Consider the following 10,748-nt stretch of genomic DNA (forward strand, 5'->3'; position numbering starts at 1 on the left):
CATGGAGGCGAATGTGCCGAAGCGGAAGGAGACGCGCAAGTCGCTGCGGATCAAAGTCATCTCCATGGGCAACGCGGAGGTGGGCAAGGTGAGGGCAGCGGCGGGCGGCGGCGGGATTGGCTGGCGGGCGCTGATTGACAGCCCGGCGGCTCAATCGGGAGCTCCGCTGCAACGGCCGCGCTGGCAGCGAGGCCGCGGATTGGCCGCCGCCCCGGACTGCGGCGGCGCGGGAGCCAATCGGCTTCACGCGCTAGGCCCCGGCGCTGTGTGGTGCGCGTCTCACACCACTCAGCCGGCGAGGAGGGGGCGTGGCGGYGTGATTGACAGCGGTGTGGGCGGGACTTGCCGTGGGAGCGCGCTTTGATTGGACGGGAGGCGGAGGAAGGGCCGGGGCGCTGTGGGGCGGGGTTTCCTGGTGGGTGTCATGGCGGGCTGCAAGGTGGTGGCTCTTAGCGGGGCGCCCGCTTCCCCCCGTGCTGCCGGAGCMGGCGGCCCCGGAGGGACCCCGGTGGGACCGAGAGTGCTGCACCGCCCCGGCGGGAGGGCGGGGGCCCTCTCGGGGCCTGTGCCTGCTCCAGGCTCGCCCCTGGCTGCTAGCACTGCGTAGCCGCTGGCACCGCCAGAGCACGAGTTGGCTTATGGAGGTCTCAGTCGCCCCTCTGGAGATGTCCCTGTCTGTCTGCTTGCTTCAGAGAGAGGCAGGGCGAGAGTGGCACCTTGGTTCAGTGCCGGCGCTTAGGAGGTATGGATCTAGGCCCAAGAGCCCTCCTCAAGGGTGCCTAGGAGGGGTCTGAGTCGACCCCRCTGTTAATTCCCCAGCTTTGGCTTTAGTCAGGGTTTCATCAGGAGCCCACCATCCCTGTGCTGTGGTGAATGACCCAGCTGTTCCCCAGGACACCACTTCTCTTTCCAGTCAGGTTCTGCTCTGAAGAGTTGCCAGTTTTGTTTTTGAAATAAATCCTGTCCTTTTAAAGTGTTGATACCAGGAAGGCTCCCGTGGGGCATATAAATGCCTTGCTAGTTTTGAGGAACTCCAGAAAGATCTTGCAAAACTGAGTGAGTGGGCAAAGAGGTGGCGATCGACATTCATCTGTGTGGCATTTCTCTGTCTGAACTGCAGATAGCAGCTAGCTTGCTTGCTCTCCTGAAAGAGCCTCTGCCGTATTCAGAGGCAGAACAGGCTGGAGGGACTTGGTGCAACCTCATAGGCACTTCTTATGCAGAGCACTCAGGTTGCCAAAATGTTCCTTGTGACCCTTTGGGAACTGACTCCTGTCAGGCCCCTGACTAAACAGCTCTCTAGGGGAGTAAACCAGAGTTTCTTGGCACACCCCTTTGATCTCCAAAGACAAGCTTTAAATTCTGGAATCTGCATTGTAAGAAGTGCAATGAATGTACCTCCATCTGGCTCTGTGGGAGTCTGTGAGGTAAGAAATGCCCAAACTGCGCGGTTCTGCCTTAGGTGCACGACAGAACTGTCTGTGCTGTGACTTGCAGTGCTGCACGTAGCCCTGTGTCTTAATTCAGCTTGTCCTTGTCTCCACCTCTGATGTCCCTCCATCTCAGTCACCTGAGCGCAATCCTCAGCTCTTTAGGGGGATTTGTCCTGCAGGTCAGGCCCAGAGCTCTGAGTCTCCTTGCCTAGATGGACAAGGGATAACCATCACTCAGGCAGGGCCTGGAATCCTGTTTTTTCTCTGTGGCAGGAAGAAAACTGTTYTCAGTAAAGGTGGACGGGTTGATTGGTTGGTTTAAGGACTAAGGGCAGAGTTAATGTCTCTGCAGCTATCCAGCCAGCTAGGGGCTGTTGGCAAATCYGGTATTAATGTGAATCACAGTCCCACAATACAGTGTCCTCCTGTTCAGGCTCTCCCTCTCTTCCAGAGCTGCATTATAAAGCGCTACTGTGAGAAGAGGTTTGTTCCCAAATACCTGGCAACTATTGGCATCGACTACGGCGTCACAAAGTGAGTACTGCTGCAGGGATCGCAAGGGGCGCGGAGCGAGCCGCGTGGCCGCAGACAGCAGGCGTGGGTCCCTGCAGGGGCAGAGGGGACGCAGCGAGGCTGTCCTCCGTCCTGCTGCGCCGGGGTGACCGCGCRCCCCCGCGCCAGGCGTGCCGAGGAGCGCGGGGCGAACACGCGCAGGCCGGCTCTGCTGGGGCCGCTCAGCTTCTGCGACAGTCGGATAATCTGCGTTTCACCTTCTTCTGGGTGGCGTAGCTCTCCGCTGCCACATTACGTCCAGAGCTGGTGCTGCCTTCCTTGTCTGGCTCTGGAGCAGGTTTCTGGCCAATAAAGCCTAGCGCTTAGAACTGCTTTCTGATTTTCTGGCTCTGATCACCCAGCTCTTTCTCTGCAAAGGGTTAGCAGAGACAGGTGGTGTKCCTAGGGGGCACAGCCTGCGCAAGGGCTGACACAGAGCCCTCTTGAGCGTTTCCCACCTCTCCTTTCAGAGTGCAGGTCAGAGACCGAGAGATCAAAGTGAACATCTTTGACATGGCGGGGCACCCGTTCTTCTACGAGGTAAGGCAGACCCGGCTCTTGGCAGCACGCTAGAGGGCTGCCCCCAGCCTGCCCGTTTCCGAAGCGTTTGGCACCCGTATCTGCCTGTACACATGGCTGGAAGCAGATTGACACAGAAACACTCAGCCCTCACACAAATCCAAACAGCACCAACAGCCTCTGATGAGGATAAAGGTCCGTTAGCGGAAAATATGTACGTAAATATAAGGTAGATCCCTCCAGTGATTGGGATTAGGCTCAATAATCCCAGGAGCTGCCCTGGGATCCCCAGTCCTGCAGTTGCTGGCACTTGGACGTGTGAGCCCCCAGGGTTCGCAGCCCCAGCCCAGCTGCTGGTGCAGACCCCTCGGACACACCAGCACACGTGCAGACAGATGTGCTGTGGGTCCCTGCAGAAACTGGGCTCTGATGCACAGTCCAGCCTCTAGTTGGCCACAGATCCTCACCTTCCCCAGCTGCCTCGCAAAGACACGTGCAGATGTGTCCTCAGTTGTCCCCAAGACATTACGATCTCTCCAGTTGCTGCGCTCCAGGCACACAGGCCCCTGTGACCCGGGGTCCAGCTCAGACCCCCCACACATACATGCACACAGAACAGAGAGKCCTTCACCCAGAAAAATGGTTAGAAATGGARTTTAACGAGAAGATAGGACAGACTGTACTGATCAGGCGCAGGGCATGACCAGACAAGTGTGTGATCAGCCCCCTTTTACAGGTGACCGGTCCCTTTTAACCGGTCCTTACTCTGCTGTTTTCTCACACTTGTTCCTTCCCAAACCACCTTGGTTCCACTCTTCCCCGCCTTTAGTTCCTCTTCTTAGTATCCCATAATAARTTTTGTACAGTRGCAAAGYGCTCTTCCCCTGCATCCCATAATGAATCYCATAGCCAGTCTGGGAGACCCTCTTCTGCTGACTTGTGGCAGTGGATGTCAGCCCTGGCCCTCGGGGTGGCTGGGTCTCCTGGGACAGCCCTGGGGGGACCAGGGCAGGGGCTCTTTCTGTGGCTGGGTTGTTGGGGTTCCCTGCCTGCCGTTGTGCTCCCTTGTGTGTGTGTAGAGAGGAGCCTTTTTTATCACAGGTGCCAGGCAACAACGATGACCCGTCTCTGTGCCTGATGCCCTGAGGGCCGGTTTCTGGGGCCAGGCTCTTCTGCCAGGCTGTGCTCTCAGCCTGGSTGTCGCTGGTGCCAGCACCCTGCGTTTGTCCTGGCAGGTGAGGAACGAGTTCTACAAGGACACGCAGGGGGTCATCCTGGTCTACGATGTCGGACAAAAGGAGTCTTTTGACGCGCTGGATACATGGCTGGCTGAGATGAAACAGGAGCTGGGCCCCCACGGGAACATGGAGAACATTGTCTTCGTTGTCTGTGCGAACAAGGTGGGCCATGCTGAGGAGCTGGGCTGTTGCACAACCCGGATCTCAGGCCCTCTGTGCTCATTGCGTTCCCAAATTAAGCCCAAGCTATTGAGCTGCATTTGCAGCAAAAGAAGCGTTGTTAGGTAATTAGGTAGGCTTTCTAAGAGCCAGACCTGTGTTTGAGGAGGACTGGAGACTACACCTCAGCAAGATTTCGAGAACGTTGTAGCCACATGTGRGTCAGGAAGGGATCCAGTAGAGCCAGTGCTACCTCTGGACTAACCAGACTTTCAGAGGCCTTTACATTTGTCTTCTGTGCTTTCATTCCATGCTGTCTCCGTTCCTTCAAGAGAAACAGCCTCTCTGAACAGACAGGCCCCTTACTGGCTGTTACGCAGTCAGCCTCAGAGCTGTGTTCCTTCAGCTGTCACTGCAGACCCGGGCTGTGCGCTGATCTCTCCTTTTATCCTGGTCTAGATCGACTGCACCAAACACCGCAACGTGGATGAAAGTGAGGGGCGGCTCTGGGCAGAGAGCCGGGGCTTTCTTTATTTTGAGACTTCAGCGCAAACAGGAGAAGGGATCAACGAGATGTTCCAGGTAATTTGGAATGAAGGTGATGAGGGTACAGAGCAATAATACTGAGACTGAGTTTGATGGTAGAATATCCTGGCCCCTGGATCCCAGGGGATCCTGGAACTGCCTGGATCCCRCAAAACCTATTGGGCATCTGTCTCAAAAGTGTCTTCCTAATGAAACACAGCCCTGAGAAAGCGTAACTTTTTAGCTCAAGGTTAGTGCTAGTCCTCCCAGTCCCGAGCTGGCCCTAGCATTGCGATGCTCTGAGCTGACAATCCCTCTTGCTCTGCTGGGAATGTGGTGCAGAGATGCCCACTTCGCCTCTTCAAGCCCAGCACTGAGCTGGGATGGGTGTGAGATGAGCATAGAGCCACCTGGGGATGGTCTGGCTTCTTCCTCAGCCTGTCCTGTGGTCCTAGCCTGGACCAGATGTCCCCTTACCTTGGGGATCTGAGCCGCCCATGACCCCAGGCAGTGGGGAATGAGCCGCCCATGACCCCAGGCAGTGGGGAATGGACTGTGGATGTTCAGCTGTTGTGCAAATGCTCCCCCTTGTGTCCAGTGATGAGCCAGCAGTCAGTGAGGGCAGTGAGGACTCGGGGCACTGGCACTGCCCCAGGTTTGGTGATGATCCTTTCTCACTAACTCCTCCCTGTGTCCACAGACCTTCTACTCCGCCATCATCGACCTGTGTGACAACGGCGGGAARCGTCCCCCTTCCAGCATGGGAGTTGGCTTCACCAAAGAGCAGGCAGATGCCATTCGCAGGATCCGCAACAGCAAGGACAGCTGGGACATGCTGGGGGTCAAACCTGGAGCCACAAGGTGAGGSAGTCTTCAGCGTTCACTAGACTATCCGTAAACTCTCTGCTCCTGCAGTTGCAGGCTGGTTGGGTCTGTGATCTTTCAGTAATGTGCTTGCTGATAAACTCACCTTGGTTTATCTATCAGCTAGGCAAAAGCTGTTTGTATCTAGCCACAAAACTGAGTCAAGGCAAAAGAACCCTCTCTCTGGAGCACTGCATTTCCCCTTTTAACAGAGAAGCCAGGTTTAAGGCAAGGGAGGAGTGATGAACCAAAGATCTTCAGCCCTGCCAGCTGCCCAGCCACGCATCTTTCCTCCAGGCCATCTCTGGTCACTCACTGCCAGATATGTTAGGTCCATCCTCCTTGCTCTCCAGGTCTGGAGAAGCTTTTAGGCTGCCATAAAGCTGCTGCCCAAGTTACCCAAAAGGGATTGATGTTACAGTTCTTCCACCTGGAAACGGTACTCTCGGAAGAGGAGCTTTCCCTTGTCTGCCCCAGAGGACCGCTAGCCCGGTGGAATTGGTCAGTGCCTGGGTCTGAGATTGGAATCTCCCAGTTCTGCTGTATGACTTGCGCAGCTTGAACAAACCCACAAAGTTGTGCCTCTCTTTGCTCGCTCTGACACATGGGGAATACCTACTTTAGAGGGCCTGGAGAGCAGATCTTTGGATTACATAGGTCGTTCAGGATTCATACATCCTTCCTCGTAGGTGTTCCTCCCTCCAGCCTCCTCTTATTCATGGGGAGAGATCGGCAGCTCTGCCAGGCAATTTGTGCTGAGATCGCCAGCTCAGACAGACTCACCTCCCTCTGGAGATGCCGCCCTCTCTCCGTGGCCTGTAGCCGGAGCYGAGGTGTCTGCCTTGGACTAGACGCCCAGGGCTTAGAGGGCTGAAGTGATGTGTGATGCCTTTGCCTGGAGCGCGTAGGCGGTTTGATGCGAAGCTGAGTCAGGGTGCCTGTGCCCCCACGCTGTCTCTCCTCATAGTGCCATAGAGACACTGCACACCTTGGCATGTGTCACAGGCACGTGTCTGGCATTCGTGCCTGCACGGCCGTGGTGGAAAGGGTGAACTTGCCTTGAGAGGAGCTCTCCCCCTCCTCACGCCGTGCTGAGAAGTGCCCTGTGTGCTTTGCGTCTGCTCTTACTCTCTGTAAGTCTTGAAACTCTCAGTGCCAGTGAGGAAGGTGCTCAGAAGCATCTGCTCAGGGGTGTTTAGTGCAGGGGGCAGTTCCTGGCCCTGCTCTGCTCTTGCAGGCAGGACCAGGCTGAGCTGGGCTGTCTGCTGCTTGGGTCCCCTCACTGCTGTCTTATCTCCTAGGGATGAAGTGAACAAAGCCTACCGGAAGCTGGCAGTGCTGCTCCACCCTGATAAGTGCGTGGCGCCCGGCAGCGAGGATGCCTTCAAAGCGGTGGTGAACGCTCGGACCGCGCTTCTCAAAAACATCAAGTAGGGAGAGGAGCTACCTTAAACTGGAAACCTTCCCCTCGTCCCCACTAGCTTCGAGGCATTTGCACGTCTGTGGGGTGCCTCTCTCCTCCTCAGCCCTCCTGCTGGCATGGACACAGACTCCCAGCGCCAGCCCTGGGAGCAGGACTGCATCCGACATCCTCCTGCTTGGGATGCGCCGCAAAGGGGGCAGAGAACTGAGGAGGGGAAAGGGACCTGAGGTCGTGGTTAGCATGAGCAATGCAGCAGTGTTGAAAGCAGCAGGTTTCCAGCCTTCTTGGCCAGGCTACACCCCCGAGGATCTGCCAGCCTTGGAGGGGTTCATTCATGCAGCCCTAATGTGTCATTTCTCACTGCAGATGGCCAGAGTGAGAGCTGCCTGCAGCAGCCCTGGGACTGGCTCTCGGTCTGTGAGAAGCCTGGCAAGGCAGCTGACTCTCGCAGGGTTTGCTCTTCACACCACGCATGACCAGGGAGGCTTAGGGCTGGGGCTGTATGACGGCCTCGGGGCTTCCCCTTCCTCCCTGACCTGTCCCCTTCCTCTTCGGGCTGCCATGGTGCCGAGAACGGTCCCCTTCGCCAGGCTTTCGCAGGATTCAGGCTCTGCCCCGGGCACCCACCTCCTGATCACAGCGTGGAGTCTCCTGCCGCTGCTCCCTTCCCTTTCCCTGAGCTAGGCTCGGCATGGAAGGCTCCAAAAGCTAAAGTCCCTCAAGCCATGCATTTCCTCTCCCCTGATCCTCTACCAGCTGTTCGCACCAGGCTGATGAGCTCCAGGTAAGGTGACACTGGCTCTGGGGGGGAGTTGTCCTTGAGCGTAGGTGGCCCTGGCTATTTGCAGTCAGGACAAAGGTGCTGCCCCAGAGGAGGTGGTTCGGGTCCTAGCATGGCTGCACACCCCTCCTGTCAGCTCTGCTCTTCCTCCTCTCAACAGCCTTGTCTCCCCGGCTTCGCCCACACTGCAGATCTGCTTGCCCTTGCACACAGCCGCCAGCTCCGCAGACCTGCTCGAAGGGGGCTAAACCCAGCAGTGACTTATGTCCCTGAGGGAAAGCTTTAGGAGTGGCTGTGTAAAACAGCAACCCCAAAAATGCAGCACCCCCACCCGTGCGAGGAGGCTGTGCGTGTCCACCTGCCTGCTTGATTGGCCTTTTGGCTCTCTCAAGTGTGGGTAAGTGATGGAGGGGGCATKTTTTCTCCCAACCCTGTTTTCTCACAGCAGTGATGTATCACTCTGCTTTGCAGATAGGATTACAGGTCTGCTTCTGCCTCGCTTATCAGCAGACAGGTCTGGGTCGCTCCGTCCTAAACACACAGTCACTGTTTTCTCTGGATATTCATGTTGATGCAGAGGGGATCGTCACTGGTCACCCCAAGAAGCGGTGTGTGTGGAGGCTGGAGATCTGGCTGTTGGCAATGCTGAGAGAAGTCAGAGCTGCCAGGCTCCTAGGAGAGAGCAAATTGGAGATCCCTTTAGGTCCCACAATTTCAGCAGGATCCTGTTATATTTCTTTACTGCTATGTGAGCTTGTGAGGAAAGGACCCAACACTAAGTTTTGAGATGAAAGCCACTGAGAGTGTGTGTGTGTGTGAGAGAGAGAGAGAGAGAGAGAGAGAGGATACTAAGTTATTGAAAGCCACTGAGTGTGTATGTGTGTCCTGCCCCAGTGTATCCCATTCAGAAGTATTTTCTCCTGTGGTCAGTGCAATTTTCTTTCACTTCAAGGCAGCTTTACTGTATTGCCTTTTCAAAATGTATCAGAAATCAATAATAGATCCCCTCCCCCCTTTTTGGCAGCAGGCACTAAGGGAACTTTGAAGCCAGCATCATTTCGATCTCTCCCCGGTTTCTGATGTCAAGTTGCTGGGAGGTAAAGATACGCTGTCCTGCTGGGAAGCACTCTTTGCTTCTCTAGTGTAGAAATATCCAAGGGGAGATGTTGCTACAAAAGGTTAATGTTTAAAATAGCTTTTTCTATCCTCCCAGATACATTAAAAACTGTATTGGTGGTGATAGCAGGACAGGCACTGGAGCTGCAGCAAGTTACACTAACAGAGGATCTTGTTGTAGACACTTCATAGCACTCCAGAGTTCACTGGAAAMCTCCCCACTTGTCTAGCGAAGGAAACCACTTGATTCTGGCTTCAAACCCATTTTTCTGCACTTTTTTCCCATTGAGGAGGGTAAATAATCCTGCTGCTGAATGGTGCACTTTACTCTGAGGGAGAGATCTCGGTGCCTGGAGCAGTTTAAATGCTTCCTCGGTTCCTGTCGTGCAGGGGCCCTCCAGGTCTGTTGTGCCGTGCCCAGACTCTCCTCGCAGAAATGCTGTTTGCTCCTCAGGTGACTCTGTCTGCCAGGCCGAGGTTTTTCCTGTCTRTTCGCAGAGCTAACCGGATGTTTAGAGATGATTGCACATGCATGTCACGTCTAGCGATGCCAGTGACCTTCTAAGTTGTGTTATTTTTATAAATTAAACCCCCTTTGGAACAAAGGAAGCCCTGTGAGCTGTCGTCCCGCCATGACTGCCTGCTGTTAATGTTTAATTGCCCTTTGACTCATTTCTCTCCTCCCCAGCCGGGTCTGGCTGAGGCTGGTGGTGAAGAACTGCCCTCAAGGGTGATGGTGGTTGTGATTCAGCTCTGCAGGAGTGGGAGCTGTGCTGAGGGTGCAAGGGAAGGAAGCAGCCTGGGAGGCGATGTGGGATGCACCTCGCTGCGGTGGGGCCTGCAGGCCTCTCCGGCTCTGCTGGGGGAACCCGTGAATGCGCAGAGGAAGAAGGGTGGCTGCATCCTTGCTGTGGGCACAGGTACCTCCACAGCATCAGTGCCAGTCCTGTGCTTCCTCCCGTCCTTCCTGCATCTGGGCTCCAAAATCTGTCTCCCTGCACTCCCCAGCTGGACCTGCTGCCACCTACCAAGGCTGGCGCGATCCAGGCCCCCCTTCCTGCCTTGTGTGAGGAGCGAGTCCTGCCGCTGAAGCATCCKTCCTGCAGTGAGGACTCAAGGATACAGATCCCAACCAGAGCGGGAATTCACTCTGCATCCCAAAACGCAACTAGGGGCTCCCTCCGAAGACCTCTGGGGTCGGAAAGCCTCGGYATCCCTGCAAAGCGCCTGCACGCTGCCCCTCTCAGCGGTCGGTGGAGCCGGCAGGCAGGGAGGACAGGAGGATCTCTSGCCTGGCAAGTTGCCCCTGCGATGTGTGACTGCCCGTACACGTCCCCGACGGCCGGCGCCGGCTGCCAGGTCTGCTCCTCGCTGCTGCCTGCAGCTCGAACYCTGCAGCAGGCCCAGGTGGTGCCTGGGGACCCCCGAGCTGGGGCTGCACCTACCCTAGGTTGCTAACCGGTGCCAGGTCCCCTTTGTGGCCTTCAGACCAATTGACCTGGTAGTGGTTCACAGCTCTGCTGTTAACCTTTCTCAAGCAAACTGCCCCGGGTACCTGGCCTGGTGTCACCTCCCTGGCCCTGGCGGTGGTTGGCCTGGCAGCGTGGAGGTAGCCAAGAAGGATAGACGGGTCCACCAAGCCATGCACGCGAGCCCCCCGCACGGCCCCCCTCCCGTGCCCTCCTCTCCAGCCGCAGCAGGACCAGCCCCGAGCGCGCCGGAGAGCTGCAGCTTTGGCGCTCTCATTTGGGTATTAATTACTGCACACAAGCAATTACTTCCCCTGAAGAAGCAGCTGAGGTTGCCTCTCGACTCCTCCGGGTCGGAGCTGCGGGCCCGAGGCTCGGGGACGCGCGGGGAGCGACGGGCAAAGAGTCGTCATCCTTCCAGGTATCGGAGCGGCCTCCGTGCAGCGCGGCGCGAGGCTGGTGCCCGGCCTCGCTGCGTGGACGCCGCGTCTCGGCCCGGGCGGGGGACGCGTGCGGCCGGGACGGAGCCGGAGCCGGCGGCCCCCGCTGGGCTTCTAAGGAAAACCCCAACCGGGAAAACGCCCGGCTGGATTTTCACGTCTTCGGGAGGAGCGTCGCGCCCGCCGCCCAGGCGCTCCCGGGGACCGCGGACGTCCTAGACGGGGGGGA

The 10,748-nt window shown here is 56.9% G+C and overlaps 2 protein-coding genes across 3 annotated transcripts in view; both read left to right on the plus strand.

Annotated features, from left to right (window-relative positions):
• Nucleotide 1: 1 nt before the first annotated feature.
• DNAJC27 (DnaJ heat shock protein family (Hsp40) member C27) lies at nucleotides 2–9,219 on the plus strand. Of its 2 annotated transcripts, XM_085305636.1 has the most exons (8): nucleotides 427–742; nucleotides 987–1,427; nucleotides 1,887–1,967; nucleotides 2,456–2,525; nucleotides 3,740–3,904; nucleotides 4,361–4,483; nucleotides 5,127–5,287; nucleotides 6,592–9,219. In XM_085305636.1, the coding sequence occupies exons 2-8, from the start codon at nucleotides 1,393–1,395 to the stop codon at nucleotides 6,722–6,724; spliced, it is 768 nt and encodes a 255-aa protein (XP_085161762.1). In that variant the 5' UTR covers nucleotides 427–742; nucleotides 987–1,392; the 3' UTR covers nucleotides 6,725–9,219. The 2 variants fall into 2 exon arrangements, with proteins under 2 accessions (XP_085161761.1, XP_085161762.1); XM_085305635.1 differs by lacking the exons at nucleotides 427–742; nucleotides 987–1,427 and adding an exon at nucleotides 2–88 and having other exon boundaries at nucleotides 1,885–1,967.
• Nucleotides 9,220–9,921: 702 nt separating this feature from the next.
• The window catches only part of ADCY3 (adenylate cyclase 3), a 10,807-nt gene continuing 9,980 nt past the window's right edge, over nucleotides 9,922–10,748 (plus strand). The window contains exon 1 of the mRNA XM_085305679.1: nucleotides 9,922–10,017. Coding sequence (XP_085161805.1) covers nucleotides 9,922–10,017 — 96 coding nt within the window. The remainder of the gene's footprint in view (nucleotides 10,018–10,748) is intronic.

This window comes from Rhea americana, unplaced genomic scaffold (assembly GCF_003343005.1).
Source record: "Rhea americana isolate MKP2758 unplaced genomic scaffold, rheAme1 scaffold_225, whole genome shotgun sequence".
Classification (NCBI taxonomy): domain Eukaryota; kingdom Metazoa; phylum Chordata; class Aves; order Rheiformes; family Rheidae; genus Rhea; species Rhea americana.